We start from the raw sequence: 18,692 nt of genomic DNA, 5'->3' as shown, positions 1-18,692 counted from the left end.
CCATGGAACAAACCCAGGAGACTGATACATTACGGTAAGGAAACAAACCCCAGGTCAGCCTCGGGGCACTTTCTTAAGAAAATATGTGCCCCAAAATGGGGAAACTTCCTTATTCTGGGAGCTGGAGATTCTCCAAGAGGGTTGGTGTACAGGCCTGATACTGGACATAGATACAACACAGCACAAAAATGTTTTAACAGAGCAGCGCTTAAGGAAGCACCAAATTGAGGGAAATAGGCTGCTGCGGAAGGGTGGGAGGAAGAATACACCACCAGTTGGTCCAGTGGGAGCAGGATGAGAAACCCAGCTGCCTTACAGCAAGCTGGGTAATAAATAAAGCCCACGGAGCACCTCTTCAGAACTGCACCAAGTCTCTGGTGTGAAGGTGGCTCAAGGTGGCACCTGAGCAGCGCAGGGGAGGGATCTCCTGGAGTTAACAGCAGTCGAGCTGAATGCTGCACAGAAAGCTGCCTGCAGTCATCTGGGTGCTGGCGACTCTTTTTGGAGTGAGAAGGCTCTTGCAGAGTAGAACTAGTGCTTGGTAACCTCAAGAAGTGTCAGCTGAAATTGTTGCAGCCAGTTATGAGAACGATCCATGTCAGTGGCAATGCCGTCAGTTAGATATTACGTGTTTGAATACAGATAGAAGACAGAGGCTCGTGGCGGGACAAGGGTTAATTCAGTGGTTACACTGGTAATTTGAAAACCATAAAACACACACGTAATCTCTTCAATCCTAAAGTAGGAGATTACCACCAGTCTGGTAACAATGTGATGTTGGTCAGGCCTCTGGTGTGGGCTGGTATCCCCAAGGAGCTGCTCCCTGCACCCGTCCCCGCAGAATCCCTGCTTCTGGATGGTGAAAGCTGAAGAAGGCTGGTTGGGGGGCAGATGGCAGCTGCTGACTGCATCAAGTTGGGCTGCTCAGGGTCTGTCAGCCTCTGCCTCTCCAGAGTTAGACATGCAAGTTCAGGTTAGGGTTTGGCTACTTCTTGCTAAACACCCGTATTTGCTAAGATAATGCAGATCTCTTCCTTGACTATTACTACTAGCATTTGTCTTCTTGCTCCTCTGATGCTTAAAACGTCACCGTCCATACAAGAGCCACCCAACACTGAGTGCAGGGAGTGGTGGCTCTGGCCCAAACCCATCACAACAAGGAGTGCTGGCTCACATGTCACAGGGTCTGCCTGCCCAAAGCAGTTTGAGCTTTCCAGCATCCGTAAAGGTTCCCAGGAGTTAAAACTTCCATCAGGTGAATCTGACACTAGATAGACCAGTTGAGGCCATCTTAATGCAGGTGAAGGGACCTGGCACAACAACTTAGCTGATACCTCAGTATGAACAGCCAGAATCAGCCTGACTGCATCTACCACCCAAGGCAACATCCTGCATTTGAACAGGCCTTCTCCTCCTGACCTGGTCCTGGCTTGGGTAGGAAGGGCAACTTTCAGTAACAGCAGCCACTGTAGGGATTTGTCTCTGGTGGCCAGGAGCTGAGCAAGTTGCCTTTGAGCTTTCCTAGAAGAAAGAGTCCTTTGGGTTGGAGCCCAGTTCCTCCAAAGGAACTGGCCCCACAGTTATGGAAGAGTTGTATACAAAAAGCATTGGAAGAAATTGCCTGGGGGGGTTTGCAGTGATTACTCAGTAATTCCTGACATGAATTGAAGGGGCACAATTTGCACAGATGGAAAAGCAGCTGGTACAGCGGTCTCTGGCTACCAGCCAGGGCTAACATATATCAGAGCTACCAAGAAGGGAGAGGATCTGCTATTGGATCACTGTCATCAGAACGCTGCTCGGAGGACAGACACTGGACTTGGAGCTGAAAAAAGGCTACAGCCCATTTTACTAAAGAGCCTGCTATGGCCTCCGAATCGGAGATGAAGCCCTTGGCCCTGCTGCTTTCTGCCCCTTTGTGACACTGTGGCTTGGAGCCCCCTGCAGATGGTGCACTGGCCACAGTAAGACATGGGTTTGCTCTGAGGGGAGCACCGCCAAGGATAGGTCAGTCCCTAAGACAAGGTGGGAGACACAACGCAGTTCCCCTCTTTCCCAAGGGGTGTGCATGTGGGAATTAAGCAGCCATGAAAACACACCTGGACACAACTCAGCAGAAAGCAGCTGGAGTTTGGAAGCTGCAGTGGAGGCAGCCCCACGGGCAGCCTGCAGCCAGGCACAGGGGGCTCAGTTCTCGCCCTGTGAGGACCTCCAAGGCCAAGCGCAGTCAGATCCGCATTGCACACGCAGCGTGTACAAACACTTGGAGCAGAGCTGCTCGAAGGAGGAGTGGTCACTCACCCAAATTCCACCCTCAGCCCATTTAAGGAAGGCCTTTGACTTGCAGACTTGGTGACGAATTGACAGGTGAGCTCACCCCAGGAAGACCAGCACCACCCTCACAGGCGGAGGTTTGGGTCAAGCTGCTGCTGCCTACTCTACCCAAACTCAGAATTCCAGTTGTGTTGCTGAGGGGAAGCTATTGAGGGAAACAGCCTTGGAGAAAGGGTGATGGGAATGAACAGCTGGGAGGAGGTTGGGGACAGTAACGATTTAAATTGCATCTGCCACAGATGGACTTGGTCAGCTCTCTGTGCCTCCCTCCCCCCCCCAAAAGCATATTCACATGGGAGCTATTCATGTGAACAAGAACTTGCACAACTGTTTGTGCAACCTGCTAGTCAGGATGTTCACATCCTCTGGGGACCAGACAGGTGCAGGGAGATCAAGTCCAACCTACACCCCGCAAACAAGTCTCCTGCTGCTCCTGTTCCTTACAGAGTTCAGTGTTTGGTGGGGCGGGAACAAGAAATAGTCTGTGATCTGGGCTGGACAGACATGTCAGCTCTGAACAAAGAAAAGCTCACACAGAAATGCTGAAGCATTAACAAGCACATCAAAACTATACCTCCCACTCACCTCACTCCTAGACTTTAAAAAAGCAATTAAAAATTTACACACTTCAAACTGATTTGTCTCCTCTCTATGGCCACCAGTTCCCCACCCTCTTCCCAGGCTCAACTTCACTCCCAAATTCTCCACCTCCTCCCCAGCCGTGGCACAGGGGGATGGGCAATGGGGGTTGTGGTCAGTTCATCACACTATGTCTCTCCTTCCTCCTCAGGGGTGGGACTCTTCACACACTACCCCTGCTCCTCCTACAGGAGACAGTCATCCACCAACTTCCCCAACACCAGTCCTTCCAACAGGCTGCAGTTCCTCACGACCTGCTCCCATGTGGGTCCCCCACAGGGCCACAAGTCCCCAAGCAAACCTGCTCGTGTGGAGCCCTCTCTCCACAGGCTGCAGGTCCTGTCAGGAGCCTGCTCCAGTGCAACTTTCCCAGGGGGGCACAGCCTCCTTCCAGTGCATCCACCTGCCCCAGCATGGGGTCCTCCATGGGCTGCAGGGAAATCTCTGCTTCCCATCATCCTCCATGGGCTGCAGGGGGAAATCCTGCCTCACCCTGGGCTTCTCCAGGGGCTGCAGGGGAATCTCTGCTCTAGTACCTGGAGCACCTCCTGCCCTGCTTTCTGCACTGACCTGTGTGGCTGCAGCGTTGCTCCTCTCACTCCTCTCTCCAGCTGCAATTGCTGTTGGTCTTGCACAGGTTTTTCCCCCTTCTTAACTCTGTTATCTTCTTGGAGCTGGCTGGCATTGGCTGTATCAGGCACGGAGGGAAGCTTCTAGAGCTTCCCACAGAATCCATCCCCGCAGACCCCCCCCTACCAAAACCTTGCCTCGCAAACCCAATACAACCACTGGGAGCCCAGGTGTCACACAGGCTGAAGCTGCTGGTGACACTGGTTGGGGTCCTCACAGTGAAACCGAATTCTGTGGTGCTCTCTGCAGGAACCTGGCCTGGTGAGCCAATGGGGACAGGGGTGTAGTGGGTGTAACTCGAAAAGGAAATGCCAGAAGCTGGGAATACTTTGAAAAATGTGTCTCTTTATTTGTACACTTCCGAAGTTGTACGTAGAAACTTATAGCACAGTCCTGTAAATTTACTCATTGCTAGAAGAACTGCCAGGGACAGGGGAAGAGATTTATTGATTGATCATCAAGTTAGAGGGGAATAAAACAAACAAACAAAAAAAACCCCACCGGAAAAAATGTTAAAAGTTATGGAACTTTTCTTTTTTTGTTGTTTTTTTTTTTTTAATCCCCGGTACAAATTTTATAAATACAAAACAAATTCACAAATTACTTTGAATGCTAAATAAATATCTACTTAATAAACTCAGACTGAATACCTCCAGCCAGCACTGGTACAGTACTTAAAAAGATATGCAGTTGTACTCATTCATGTGTAGTGTTGAGAAGATATGCTCAAACAAGTTTTAAACACACGCACAGTTTCTTCAAACTGTGCTACAGCAGAAGATTTTATCTGAGTTGCTAAAGCCCTCAATACCACAGCTCCTACAAAATCTTGAGGATGAAACAAGGTCATTTGGTGCAGGAAAAAAAAAAATACCCAACAATGTACTTCTGGAAGATATTTGGACACATGAATGTATTAAAAATGTACAAAACCTCTGTAAACCAGTACTGTACCCAGTACATCTATCAAAATTATTAGACACTGAATAAAACTGTAGCAAAGGTAATCTTTCCTACGTTCTCCTGAGTGCTTAATATTACATTGAGAATATAGTGCAGGCCACACTTCAAGGTGGTTAAACAGTTGTTATTGCTTTATACAGGTATGACGACTGCGTGATTTAACATTTTCATTTGACTGAACATTAGATATTCCCTCAAAAGAATCCTTTGGAAGGCAGAGGTTAGATTCGTGACTTCTTCGCCGGAGGAGCGGCGTGGTCCACATTACCAGATGGGATGGGAAGTCCAAGCTTTTGAGCCTGAATGTGGAAGAAAGCCTGAAGTCTCGTTCCGGCTTTTGCTTCGCTCGTGTTACGAGGGTTGTATTCAAAGCAGTTCGAAAACATCAGCTCGATGTCTTCAATGAATTCAGCTGGTAGATAAAAAGGAAATCAGTTAATTGAGCGCGTCTCGAGTCATCAGAGCGCCGTAGGATAAAGCAGGAGGACACCACTGAAGCCGTAGTGATTCCGCACCACGCTGCAACTCGAGAGAGTGTCTTTACACACGTGTCAAGGTCTACCAAAGTGCCACATAAACATCCTTACATTTCCCTGATGATCAATAAAGGAAATATGAACCAAGCAGGAACCACAGCACCTTTTCTACATGTTTCATCAGCGTCACTCCCTGACATCAAAGGCTTGAGGTATTACCAGCTGTTTCTCAGCTGCTCATCTCTAATCTAGATGTACATGGTGTGTTTTGGGAGTAAGAGAGCTACATTCAACAAATCTTATTTAAAAAGAAAAGCTACTAAATGCTCTTAAAAACAAAACAAAACCAAACCCCCCAACACAATTTCAGCTTTCTAATCCTCTGAGGCAGCTCTATTTTATGACAAGAATTTATTTTAAAGACAGAGAACAGGGTTCATTACCTCTTTTCAGTAAGCAATACTTACATGCTAACTTATATTCACATTTATTCACTTTTTCACGGATAATATTTAAGGCAATAGGTTTTTTGATGATGTCATAGTAGTCTGGTACCTTGAAAGAAAAAAAAAAAAAAAGATTCCTAAATAAACAAGTGGAATTTTACAATTCTACCTATGTAAAATATGAAGCAAATCTTGCATTAGCAGAGTGCATTTTGGTTTTGTTTTTAAATAAACAGAGAAGACCCGGGCAACCACCTCCATGTCCTGAACTGAGTTATTAGTTTTCAGGTATTGCTTTTCCATTTTTTGTACCATTACAGGGGCAGACCACAACAAATGTCAGCCAGCAATTTAATGAATAAATCTAATCCTAAATACCCTGTGAACAACTGCAAGAAAATTGCCTGAGCAGATCAGCGTTGCGGTGTTCCGGGCGTTCCCATCTGTCAAGCGCAAAAATTACTTTCAAATCTGTAAAACTTCATTTTCCTGCCAAGTATTGCAACATTAAAAGCTCCTTAATCATGAGTGATGGCCAGTTTTACTTCACTAACACTCACCGTCCTGCAAGAGAAAAAGTCCTGAGGTTCTGTTTAGTTGGGCAGAAGAGAAGGCAGTGGGCCTTTCTGTAGCAAGACAAACGGCTGCTGGGAACAGTGTTTGTGTGATGAAAGGGAGTTGAGGAAGATCGCCTCGCCCTTGGGGGTACTGATCATTTGGGATCACAGGTTTGAACTCCAGGTAAGCACAGGGCTCAGTGTGACTGTCTCAGAGTGGGGAGTGGGGCATGGAGTGGTGGTGGTGTGACAGGAAAAGACATCTGAGCCAAATTTGACCTCCCCACCCCCAAACAGATACCCACATGCTCCATTGTGTATGTTATAAACCCAAGTTCTCAGTTATGACCTGTAATTTTACTATATCAAGTGCAACCTGCAAAGAACCTAGAGAAAGAATTAGAGAAACAGAATCAGATGGGCACATTTTTCATTCCTTTCCCTTTAGGAGTGCTGTTTACCTAAGAATGGAGAAGGAAGGGGATGTTCTCCTTGTGGCTTGCTGCACATGGCTCATTCAGGGTGTTCTTTACATTGGTTTAAAGGCAACAAGATGTTCAAAGCAAAACTTACATCACGACAAAGAAAACTTGTGTCACTCCCTTACTGACATTCCCTTACTGACTGATTCCAGCAAACCAGAACACACTGAGTTCTAGCAGTTTCAGGATCTCAGTTAAGTCGATTTCTCCATCCCTCCCTTAAGAAACTTCCTTGCGTTCACCAGACTCTTGCTCTTTCCAGTGTAGTGCCTGTACTGTAGGAGGCAGACACTGACTGGCCCGGCGCTCTGACTCTGGATTCAGAGTTTCAAGCTTTCACTGAACTGCCATCTCAGTGTTAATTTTAGCACAGTGCTTAAGCACCGAGCTGCAGACCCTGCAAGGGTGTCGGTGCAGAGCTGCTCCCGGAAGCCTGGCGAGCCCCAGCCCGTTGCTAGGGCAGGACAGCTCCGGCTCCGCTGGACCGGTGACAGGCCAGTGCGGCCTGCAGAGCAGCAGAGGTGCTTTGGGAGCTTTCACTGTCACACACACCTCTACAGCAGCACTTCTTCTGGGTACCTACTTTACCATCAAGTGCCTTAAAACCTAAACAAGAGAGAAACTAAGAACTAAGCTGAAAAAAGAATAAATTGCCTTTTTACCACACTGTAGTTAACATGAGGATGAAGCTGCTCCTACACTATTCCTTTTTTGCAGGTCTGTTCTCAAAAATACCTTTGCATGAACTGAAGATTAATTACCTCACTAATTAATAACCACGAGCTTACCTTTAGCAGTCCTGTCCTCTATTTGTAGGGGTTTTGGTATATTTTTTTAATCTCCAAATCAAGTCATTTCCCAATTTTAAATGGCTGATTTAAAATTTAAAACATTTAAAATTTTCCCAATAATGCCTCAGTTGGAAAACTTATTTCCAGCACCAAATATCTGAAATGTGAGAGTGCTCCTGAACCCCATCGCTCTGCTGTATCCTCCAGTTTGGGCAATGCTATAAAACCCCAAGTTTTACCAGCAGCAAACAGGATTCTCAACAGTTACCCTCAGCTGGAGCAGTTACCTGGATTTTGGAAACCAGTTTCATGAAAGGCCAGCTGTCATCATGTCGTACCAGTTCCACTACGAGCTGTTCAAAAGCTGAGAGTTCATGGACTCCCCCTTGACGTCCTGAACTTCTCCTGTTCAGTGAGGTTTGAGGAGATGATTCTGGAAAAAAGAAAGAAAATCAAACCAAAACAATAACCCAACAGATAAAAAATAAAAACCTGATAAGAAAATTTAAAAACATTAAAGAAAATTAAGAGAGTGAAGCACCATTATTCTTGGTTACTAGAACTGTAGTTTCAGGGCACAAGTCCTGTAGCTTGGCTTCAGGTATTAGCTATACTACAGCCTTATGATTAGCCACTAAATGTCTCTCTTGCCGTACAAAATGCTAACTACCAGGACTTAGCTGGGTTCCTCCTCCATCCTCCTTCATCCCATTAATTTTGGAAAGGCTTTTTTTTCCACCCATTTCAATTTTAAAACAATTTGTTAAACACTTAAAGAAAAGCCCCATTAGGGAAAAACAGAATAAGCCGCCTGCTCATAACTTTTTACTTCCACAAAACCTCTATTCAGAGTGGTTTTATCTGCTTTCAAGAGTAGTCAGCAGGGTGGTCAGAGGATAAGCCCCAAAACTCCCAATGGTGAAGGGCAGAACTGGTGCAGAATACAAGGCTGCCACACTGGAGAGCAAGCTCTTTTGCACTCTCCAGCCTCACACTGGGCCCTTTTTGTTTTTAAAAGGTTATTGTAGCTTTCCAAGTATTTCCCTAGCATCAAATACTTGGTTATTAGCTTAACAATCAAGGACACTGTTAGCCCTACACTAGACAGACGACGTTTTTCTGCCGATAGCAGTTTCTTGTTCTCCAAGCATATTCCCAATTTCACTACCTTGCCTACATCTGTGTTCCTCACCGTTTAACTCTTTAATAAAACAAAACCACAAAAGCTATAAGCAAACATTTGCATGGGTTAAGGCATAACCATCACTTTCTCATTTTCTATCCACTTAATAGCAACTGCTCCACATTGTGACAAACACGACATTTCAAGTACGAATATGGTAAGTCTCCTTGGCAAATGAAGTATTTGTTCTTTAGATGCCTGAAATATTTTGCAAGCTTCACTTCTGTCACTGCAAAAGGAGGGAACTGTCTCAATGGAAGTGGTAAAAATGCCTTCAACCACCACTTCTTGCCCTACCACACAAATATTTCAGCAAGGAACAGAAGTGTGGGTTTTGTTCTGGAGAAACACATTTCTCTAACCTGTGGATTGTCGTTTCCTGCCTCTTCTCTTGGGTTCAGCAACAGGAAGAGAAAGCTTTGAGGCAGAAACTGGATACTTCCGAAGCCGTTCGCTCGAGTCTGGGGTCTCAACAATTCTAAATCCCAGAGAATTGGAGGGGCTGTTTTCCAGCGTGCTGTCAGCACCCTTCCTTCCCCTTCGTCTTCTTCGAGGACTGAGCAATTCCACAAATACATCTGCTTCTAATGAATTTTGGCTCTGACGAGTGGTCCGGCTGTTAAGTCTTAAAGAAGGCTTTGTCTCTGGTGGAGGGACTGGTTTGAGCTTTCTTAGACCCCTCCTGGTAACTTTAGATGAAGCTTCAGCTTGCTTAGGTGTGCTCTGCTGGCTCCGAGAAGCGTATCTTGCCTGACGGCTGTTCCGACTTGAGAATGGATTGTTGAGTTTGGCTGCTCTCATTTTTAATGGGAACTTGACCTGGGGTCTTCCTTGCCTTGATGGGCTACAAAAAGTGAAAAATTCTATTTATTCATCCCAAAAATCCATTCCTTTTTTCCCCCCTCAGTTTTCTAATTCAGCCTTTAAAAACTCCAGCCAGTCAAGGTTGGACTGGTAACCAGCTGGCTTTCAAGCTGATGCAGCCATCTGATTACCATTATCATAAATACTGCACTGAAGTCTCTTAATTAAACATTACATGGAGCACTTACTTTAAAGAAACACTCAGAATTCTGATCATCCTTGCAGCTTGTGCAATAGGGATGTGTTAACTGGAGCACCAGCTATCCGTTTCTGTAAATCACTCGCTTATTTCTCGCAGCAACTGTAACTACTTGGATTTCTGGACAATATTATCACCTACATAAATACACTGCACTTCTAAAACACCCAGTATAAAAGTTGTGATCTAGTCAGGGTTTACAACTAATTCTCAAGACTGTCCTTCCATTACAGGAGAGAAGGAAGAGCCCAGAGATAAATTTACTGATGTGAGTTCTCTCCAACTATTGAATCCTACATTTCAGAGCCACAAATAGTTATGCTTCAGTCAGTTCAAAAGACTATACTGAAAAGAAGAAAAATACTCCAAGATCTGGAAAGTTCCCATCAACTTTTGGCACTCCTGGCACGTGCAATGAATCCATCTCTTTATTAAAATAACCATGTTGGAGTTAGCTGTTTTGGGGTTTCTTTGGTGGTTTAGTTCTGATTTGGGAAGGGGGCGGGGGGAGGCGGGTGTGTTCTACATGGGGTGGTTTTGTTTGGGTGGTTCTTGGGGTTTTGTGTTTTAAACAGCTACTGCAGAAGTCATCACACCCTCCTTATGTCACATGGCCTCTAACAGACGACCTTGTCTTCCCTACTGTTCCAATACTGTATGCAACTAGTCCCCCAAAATTCAGATCTGGACAAAAACCAACTTCAGGTTTCCTCCAGAAAATCTTTACTATTTAAAACAGTCTCCATTTTATATTCAAATTGTAGCTGTACAGAACTGCAACTTTGATGGCCATCTTTCACCCATACATCCAAGGCTGGGATTTTCAACTTGAAAAGTAAGCATATGGTCCAAGAGACCTAACTCTTCTTAATATTAAACCCATCAGTAAGAGCTACAGTCATGACTAGCTGCAAATTTTAAAATAAAGGTATTTTTCAGACTGGATTTTCAAGAAATGTGCTTATGTGAACGATGATTCCACCTAATAATCACGATGGTATTTCAGTAGGAGACCACAATAACAGATGTCTGTTTACCTTATCTCTTCTTCCTCTTGAGACTCATCCTCCTCATCTTGCTCTTCTTCATAATGCTCTTCCTCACTTTGTCCCATTTCATCATAGTTTGCTTCTTCTTCCCCTTCTCCTAGTTGCTCAGCAGTCTCTTCATCGCTTTCCACAGAAGGTCTCTGTCTGGAGGAGAGGCGTCTAGAGCGCTGCTTTGGTCGGCACTCAGGACAAAACCAGTCTCCTTCAGGAATGACCTAGAAACAAGAGGAAAAGACAACCCCAAAAGCAAGCATTGGTAATATGCAATAAAGTTGTAAGAACCAGTCAAGTTTTGTGTGAAAAGGAAGCACTTATTTTTCCTCAGATACCTTCAGCTTGGGCCTGATACAGTAAGTATGGTAGCCTCGATCACAGCCATCACACAGCACCATGCTTTCCGCATCGCCTTTCTTCCGACACACTTTGCAGCGAGCATTGAGGATGGACTTTGACCAGATGACACTTCGATCCAAGGTAGACAGGTGAAGGAAGACTTGGGACAAGCTGGTAGAAGAAAGAAGTGACTCTCTCCAGCGATCCAATACTGTTTTGTAGGATCTTCCACCATCACTGGCATCTTCCATTAAGGAAGCAGATTGAATAATTAAAAAAAAAAAAAAAGAAAAAAAGAAAAAGCAGAATGACCAAACTGAAGTTTTCAAACATCCAGGTTAGTCTAGACTATGAGGTAAGGCTCTGACTTTCAAACACATAGCAGTAGCAAACTGGCTAATATAACCTTTGTCTTATCCCTTCAATACCTGGATATATACTCTTCTGTTTACGAGCTGCTGAAGCCCTAAGAATTGGCTCTCAATACCAATCAACTTTGAACTTGCACACACATAGGACACGAGTGAGACATAAAAGTCTCACCTGGAAACCTAACAACCTGGTTCAATTTATAAATTAAAAAATAAGATTACTTAAGATAAAAGAAACTCATAATTCACCTTTTTTTGTATGCACATTTTAAAATCCTCAAGTATTTACATTTAAAGAAAGTACCTAGCCTGAAGCTCTTCTCACTGGCACTTCCCCATGCCCCAGTAGAGTCTAGGAGACAACATTTTTAGTCCCCTGCCCACCCCACTTTATTCCTTCTCAGCATTTCGCTTTCACACCTATGCAGTTAACTAGACTGGGAGACTGGTCCAGTCAAAATGTAACTGTTTTCTTGGTAATTTTATAAGCAATGTAACCCACGTGAATCTGTGGTGCACTCCTAGTGGTAAACCAAGCAAGACCCGGTATCCTAATTAAGTTAGAAGTAATAGCGAGGGGGTGGTACCAAATGGGAAGGAGCAGCTGGGAATTACAGAAGCAAATGGGCTGTTTGAGGATCTGGAGAAACAAGAAGGTATAAATTACACTCTGCCCTGCTGCTGCGCAGAGAGGGAATTTCATTATGAATGCTGAAAGCTGTTTCTTGCATTTTAAAGCAAGAAGGTTTAAGAAGAAGAGACAACCTAGCAGTGCTTTTGATTATACAAGTGTCCACAGATTTCCCCTCTAAAAGTGACGGTCTGGTTATTACTGTGACATCTCTGGCAGATTAATGATGTGCCCCAGTACAAAACACCACCTTGCCTGCTGCACCAGTCACAGCGGGCACAGGAACGGGGCCTGCAATCCACCTGCCTGCCAAATGATTTCTTCTCAGGAATAGGAAGAGAAAATAACTAATAAGAAATAAAACGAAAGGACAAAAGTGAGCCTAATTGCTCTCCTGGCAAAGCCTTTATGCCATCTCATCAACTGACTGCCAGGATTTGCCTAATCTTGCATACATTTGCATTAGCAGCAAGCAGCACAGGAGAAGTGATGGGAGAAGGCAGAGGATAAACAGGCAGCACAGCTACACAGAGCAGTGCCACTCCTGAACGACACCTACAAATCCCCATTTCCTAAAATTTCTTATTGCCCTGCCCTTAGGTTTCCCATCTCAAGTTCAGTCTTATTCAGGATAGCAAGGTCCTTGTCACAGCGCTGCAGTATCTCTCTCAAAGTATTCCTTTTAAATTCAGTAAGAAGAAAGCTAAACCAGCTTGGCAGGACACCAGAATCTAAGTGAAGCGAGACCCACCTTCAGTTCTCAGCTCTGCTGAAGATTTCTACTGCAACTCTGGCAAAGACACTTTATCTTAAGTCTGGGTATAATTTGGCAAGCTCTTCTTTTGCTGACAATGGCAGCTGGGGCACTGTTACTTTGTTTTGGTGGTTGCTTCTCCCCCGGACTGGCTCCCCGGTGTAGTTCACCTCACAACATGACACGTACTCGCGCTGCAAAATGGCAGCTGCGACAGCGCGACAGAAATGCCTAACCACGGCCTGCTTCAGCGCGGCCTGCTGCTGAAAGGAACAGGCCCGAACGACACCCGCTGTTTCAGATCCCAATTTGTAAAATAAGAATAACACTTTTTTTTCTTCCATCCATCATCTTAACTCGTTTATATTGTTAACTTGGCGGGAGAAATGGCCTCTTCCTTTGTGTCTGAGCAGCTCTACATTGCACAGTGGGATACCCCTCTGCCAGCTAAGCCCTCCAAGCCTCGCTACAATGCAAATGAACTTGTTTGACAGATCCCTGCACTCATCTATCAATAGCTAATTGAGTTCAGGGAAGGGTTTTCCATTTTAGTATTTCCAGAAAGGATATGCACTTGCACAATGCTGCAAAGTTTCAAAAAAAAAAAAAAAATACTTGGGGGCATTAAAAGAAAAGGTGGGGGGAGGGGAGAGGACAAGGAAAGGATTATGAGAACATGTAGATTTGTGTCCCAAAGTGACAGAAAGAAAATACAGTTATTTCTGGTCACAGAAAACTTAAAACCACCCCAAACCCCAAAATCTTTCAGCTGTATTTGTTTTACTACTACCATGTTCAAACCTTTGGTTTCAGTACTGCAGTTCCTCCAATGTAAGGAGCTGACTACAATGTTAAAGTAAAAAGCCAAAACACACAAACCCACAAACCAAGAATAAAAACCCAAACTCCACCCCAAATAAACAAACAAAACAACCACCCCACCCCAAAACCCCAATAAATTTGGTAAAATATTAAATACTTTCTAATTGGTAGTAATACAAGTAACATTTAAAATTTACCATCTCTCTGACTAGTCTGGTGTTCCACTCTCTTCCTCTTTCTATCCCCCCAGTGGTTCCTTTCATCATCTTCTGCATTACCTAACATTAAATTCATGAAGTTATTTCAAATACTTTTTTGAAGCATGGTGGATTTTTTAATTAATTTTTGTAATCCATACTTATTTAGTCTAAAGACATAACTAGTACCATGGTTCCCAACATGTGCACATGGAAAAAGGTAGGCAGGGAAGGGTGAGAGAATAACGTGCACAGAGGAACTCCCACTACAAACAAGCAGCTGAAAGCTGCTAAACCTAATCCTCCCTTACCTTTCTGTCCGTCTCCGGTACAGGTGGCTATAGAAGCAGCTTACTGACCACACCACTGGTCTATGCCACCACTAAGCTCTTCACATCTCAAAAATATAGCCAGTTTCTGGGCACTGTCCTCAAGGGCCAAGAGAACCAGCTCATCTGTTCATGTGAAATGGCATACTTAAGGCACTTTTGCACAGGAGTGTCCTTGAGTATTAAAATTACTGAATTATTCTCCCAGGAACAAGGAGCCATAATAAAACTCATCTGCTCCAAATGCAAGGTACCTTCTTTGCTTGCCTTCTCTGAAAGCAAAAGTTCATCATCAGAAAGAAAATCCCACTTCCACCTTCGCTGCCTCTGCTCAGGAAACTCCACAGGGAAGTAACAAAAGTAGGGGAACAAAGCACATGCATGTACTAATCCTGTGCCAGTTCACAGCTAGAAGTTGTCTGATGCTCTTATGAAGAGGACAATTATAAGCAGGACAAGAAACAACTTTGGGAGGAGAGAAAACAAAAGTAACTGAAATCTAGGAAGAACGGAATGGAACAAAGACAAGCAAAAAGGAGTGAAAAAAGCTGTATTTCTACCCCCACCTGCCCCAAAGAAGTGCATGGCACAAGTTAAAGGAGGAAAACTGTTCACAATATTAATCACAAAAGTGCTCCCATGCATTAGAATCCAACCTTTTGTATGAAAATCTGAAGGATGCTTAGTGACAGAAGTCCTGCACTTGTGCAGAAGACAGGGTGTTTTCATGCCTGCCTCACTGAACACCAGGGCAACCAAATTACTTCTTCATTTCATACCACAATTTTCACATCTATGCAAAAGTGATGATGAGACCTACTTCTCCACTTTAAAGTATCTTGAAATGCAAGAAAGAATAATTTATACTAAAAAAGAAGAAAAATCCACAATGAAAATTGTTTCTAGCTCTCCCCTGTCAAACATATTTTTTATCTGAGAAGTAGCACTTCAAAGTTTCCAGAAAAAGCTCTATTTAAAAAAAAAAAAAAATCAAAACAAAACCCAGCTTTTTACAACTTCAATTTTTGCAGGAAAAACATGTACTGCAAGCTGCACCTCCCACTTTCTGTGATTCTCCCTAAACATTACCTTGGGCTGGACCGAAGGAAGAAAAAACAAATTTTCATAGCTAATGTATAATGAAAGGATTATAACGAAAGGATTTCTGAAATGCAATTCCTAATTAAGAAATGCATACAATTCAAGTCATGTTACATTTAATCACCAGGCAGCAGAAGATTAGCGGCCATCCAGCAGCTCTGTGAGGCAGAGGGTGCTGTTCCTGGGGTTTCTAGATCTCCTTTTGCATTGCTATCTTCTCTATCAGTCTTTTCTTGCTCTTCCACTTGAATATTTGGTATGCACCTCAACTCTAAACTTATCAGAATCACCAGCGAGGCTCTTGGCAGCCTGATAGAGGCTCGGAACAAAAACGGAGCAGAGAGGAGCAGCTGGTCCTTTTATTGCTGTGCCGGGTCCCTTTGTCTGCTCTGCACCCTGGAGGCCACCGGGATAGACTTGCCAGTGACTGCAGCGAATTTCACTGCGCTGTCTTTAGTGCTAGAGGCTGCAAACAGAGAGAAAACTAAAAATTGTGAAGTATGGCTCCACTTCCTAATAGGAACAGAGAAAAGTGGAGGGGGGGGGTGGGTCGGAGAGGGAAAAGAAACTCCGCAGTGAAGCAGCAGTTGAGACAATGATGGAGACAAAGCACCTCCAGTTTGGTTTAAAGCAGAAATGCAAGGGTACTCTTTTTACTGAAAGCATTTCCCTGTACTGCTACCAAACTAGAACTCCCAGCACTTACAAAAACCCTGCAAACCAAAACCCAGTAATTACAAACTGAAAACTCATTTCTACGGTCAAGAGTACTGCAGGCCGCTATCTAGAGGGCTGATGGAAGAGGGCATCACACAAGGTAGTTCCCAAGCAGGCAGCAGTGTCCAGTTTGTATTACAAGGTTTAGTAACACTACTAATGTCTCATCTCATCGTCAGCTCAAGTAGAGAACTGCTCTTTGCCTGTTAGACCTTTGCAGGTTGCAAACAAAGAAACAGAACCTCCTGTGGCAGCACGCAAAGACATTGTTTCCAGCTGGGCAGCTTAAGCTGAATATAAGACTACACAAACTTTACACTCTTGTTTTTTCAAACATATCTGAAACACTAAAGAGTTATATCCAGAAAGGGCTGTGTCCAGAACTGCTGCTTGACCTCTGAAGTGCCTAAGTTTGCCAGATGCCCTCCAAAAGCACAGATCTCCTTGACAGCTTGCAGTTGCACCTACTGTTCACATTCCCTTTCATGTAACTGCCTATCAGTCAGAAAATTCACCAGCAAAGAGGTGTACTTTAAGCTCGCCTTCCTACAGAGCCACTCAAAGCTGCAGCTCTTCCAAGAGCTCTCTAGTGACTAAACTGAAATCTTGTCTTCATTCAGGCTCCTCTCAGGCTAAAAGTGACCCATTACGCAACCAAAAACATGAGACACTTGGCACCAAAGGTAAATCAAGGAAGAGGGAACCTGACACTGTTGCTTAATGGTTAGGGCAGTAAGCCAGAGCAGATGAGACTTGCAATCCTTCCTGCTCCCTCAGCTATGTAGGTTATTCTATACAATACTGTAATCTTACAGCAGTACTATTTTTTAGAGCAGAAGAGATGCACAGGCACAGTATGCTAAGTGAACACAGGAGATTTAAGATGTGCAAATCATGTAAGATTGCTTCCTCTGTTTGGTTTGTCCAACACTCTGAAGTACCTAAAGGAAAACAGGATTCCCAAGTAAAACAAGAAGTCCCACATCATCCAAAGGGTCAGGTGAAAACATGAACAATTGTTAGATTATGGCAGAGTTGGGACCACTAAAAAAAACCCAAACAAACAAACCCCCAAAAGATGCAGGAGGATTGCTAAAAATAATCTCTTCAATACTTCAAGGACACTTTTCCTCTAACTCAGGATGCCCGATCTGTGGCCATAACCTACTACCAGCCACACTTCTCCCTTAAGGGCACACTGTGGTAAACTTAGAGCTGTCAGCAAGATGCTGTTGCCAACATACTCTCAGGGAGAGTTTGGAAATGGGAGACATATATGGAACAATGCAATTACAGCCTGCATATGCAGAGGGAATATGCCAGACACTAGATCTACTGTCAGCTAACTGTCCTATACGCACGTCCTGAGTCTAGACATACAGCAGGAAATAAGCCGTATCCTGCCGAGCTTGGAAAGGGCAGGTGTGCTCGAGCTGACCAAACACTTGGCCAACTAAAGCTTTTAAACTGCTGTGGTTTCAACTACCCCTGTGCTCTCCCTCCCCCCTTTCATCTCAACCACTTGTTGCATTTCCCTCTTCTAGAGGTCATCACACTGATAACGAAAGCTGGTGAAAGGGAACCCACACCTGCACCTCAGAGTCTCTGGCACAAATTTGGCTCCAACTCATCTTCAGTGGGAGCTGATACCCAGACTTCATGCAGGAGCAGCCAAGGTGCAGAACCAGTTTTAGGTCAGGTGTGCCATGGGGCATTAACAGCTAGGCTCAATGCACCAAAACCTGCATTGCCGTCTTAAGCTACTGCAGCAAAATCCGCCAGATCCTAAGGATTTGGTATGCAGCCATTATCAGAGGAGGCATCAGTTTGTGCTCTGGAGAGCTCCTGGTACATCCTGTGATGATAAACCATGCGGGACTCTTGTGGGTGAGAAGTAAAGCAGTCCAGCCAAGCACAGGGCACAGCTTGTACCCAGTGCAGCACCTTTAAGGGAAGCCTGGTTGACACAGCTGTCTCAGGAAGGATGAGCCACTGTTACACACTTCACCAAGACAAACCTCAGTTTTGAATCTGGATCCTAAGGAATCCAGACTGAAGACAATCACTGGAAAACAAAGATCCCTCCTCTCGCCCCTAGAGCACATCAGAGGAATCCAAGGAAAGAGCATGTGTTGAAGTCAAGCTATAAATGTGCTTTGGTTTAGATTTTTCTTGCAACCTTTAAAACCAAGTTTTACAGCATAAACTCAAAACTTGAGGATCTGAACATCTGTGATGTACATCCTTACTACATGTTATTGTAAATATTCCATTATTACTGAACAAGGTGATCCAGATAGATCACGCCTATACTGTTTTCACAGAAACAGTATAAAAAGGAGCATACAATTTTACAACCTGAAAAACACACAGAAGAAACTCATGGTGCACTTGCATGACACATTGCCCTCAACAGTAATGCTGAATACTCCTCCAGAAAGCTCATTCATTTCTGCCTAAGGGTACAATTTGTCTCCCAATGCACAGTATAATTGCAAGGCCACGTAAACAAGGTCACTGAAATGATCCAGGTGACAGAAACACATATTTCAGAGTAAAATCTGAAATCTGTTAATTATTATTGTGTGTAAGTCGGGACATGTAGAACAATAGGAAAAATATGATTTCCTCATGATTTATGGCCTTGTAAATTGACAACCTAACATCTAATTTTGGAGTGGTACACAGCAACAGGTTTTCCCTAACAAGTCCCTCTAAACTATCCAGATGTAGAAAAAGCAGTCAGTGTGATTAAGGTGGGGCTGAACTTCATTTGGTGGTGGTGTTCTTCGGGGGTGGTGATGGTGGGGGTGTGTTTGATACA

At 44.2% G+C, this 18,692-nt stretch overlaps 1 protein-coding gene across 1 annotated transcript in view; it reads right to left on the bottom strand.

Moving 5' to 3' along the window:
- Positions 1-3,936: 3,936 nt before the first annotated feature.
- Positions 3,937-18,692, bottom strand: part of BAZ1A (bromodomain adjacent to zinc finger domain 1A) — a 61,535-nt gene continuing 46,779 nt past the window's right edge. The window contains exons 21-26 of the mRNA XM_084263582.1: positions 10,943-11,190; positions 10,602-10,828; positions 8,864-9,345; positions 7,606-7,751; positions 5,510-5,597; positions 3,937-4,978 (exon numbers count right to left, since the gene is read on the bottom strand). Coding sequence (XP_084119708.1) covers positions 4,788-4,978; positions 5,510-5,597; positions 7,606-7,751; positions 8,864-9,345; positions 10,602-10,828; positions 10,943-11,190 — 1,382 coding nt within the window. The 3' untranslated portion in view covers positions 3,937-4,787. The remainder of the gene's footprint in view (positions 4,979-5,509; positions 5,598-7,605; positions 7,752-8,863; positions 9,346-10,601; positions 10,829-10,942; positions 11,191-18,692) is intronic.

Source organism: Gallinula chloropus, assembly GCF_964237585.1.
Source record: "Gallinula chloropus genome assembly, chromosome: 4".
In the NCBI taxonomy this organism is placed as follows: domain Eukaryota; kingdom Metazoa; phylum Chordata; class Aves; order Gruiformes; family Rallidae; genus Gallinula; species Gallinula chloropus.
This window is presented reverse-complemented; position numbering and strand designations above follow the sequence as displayed.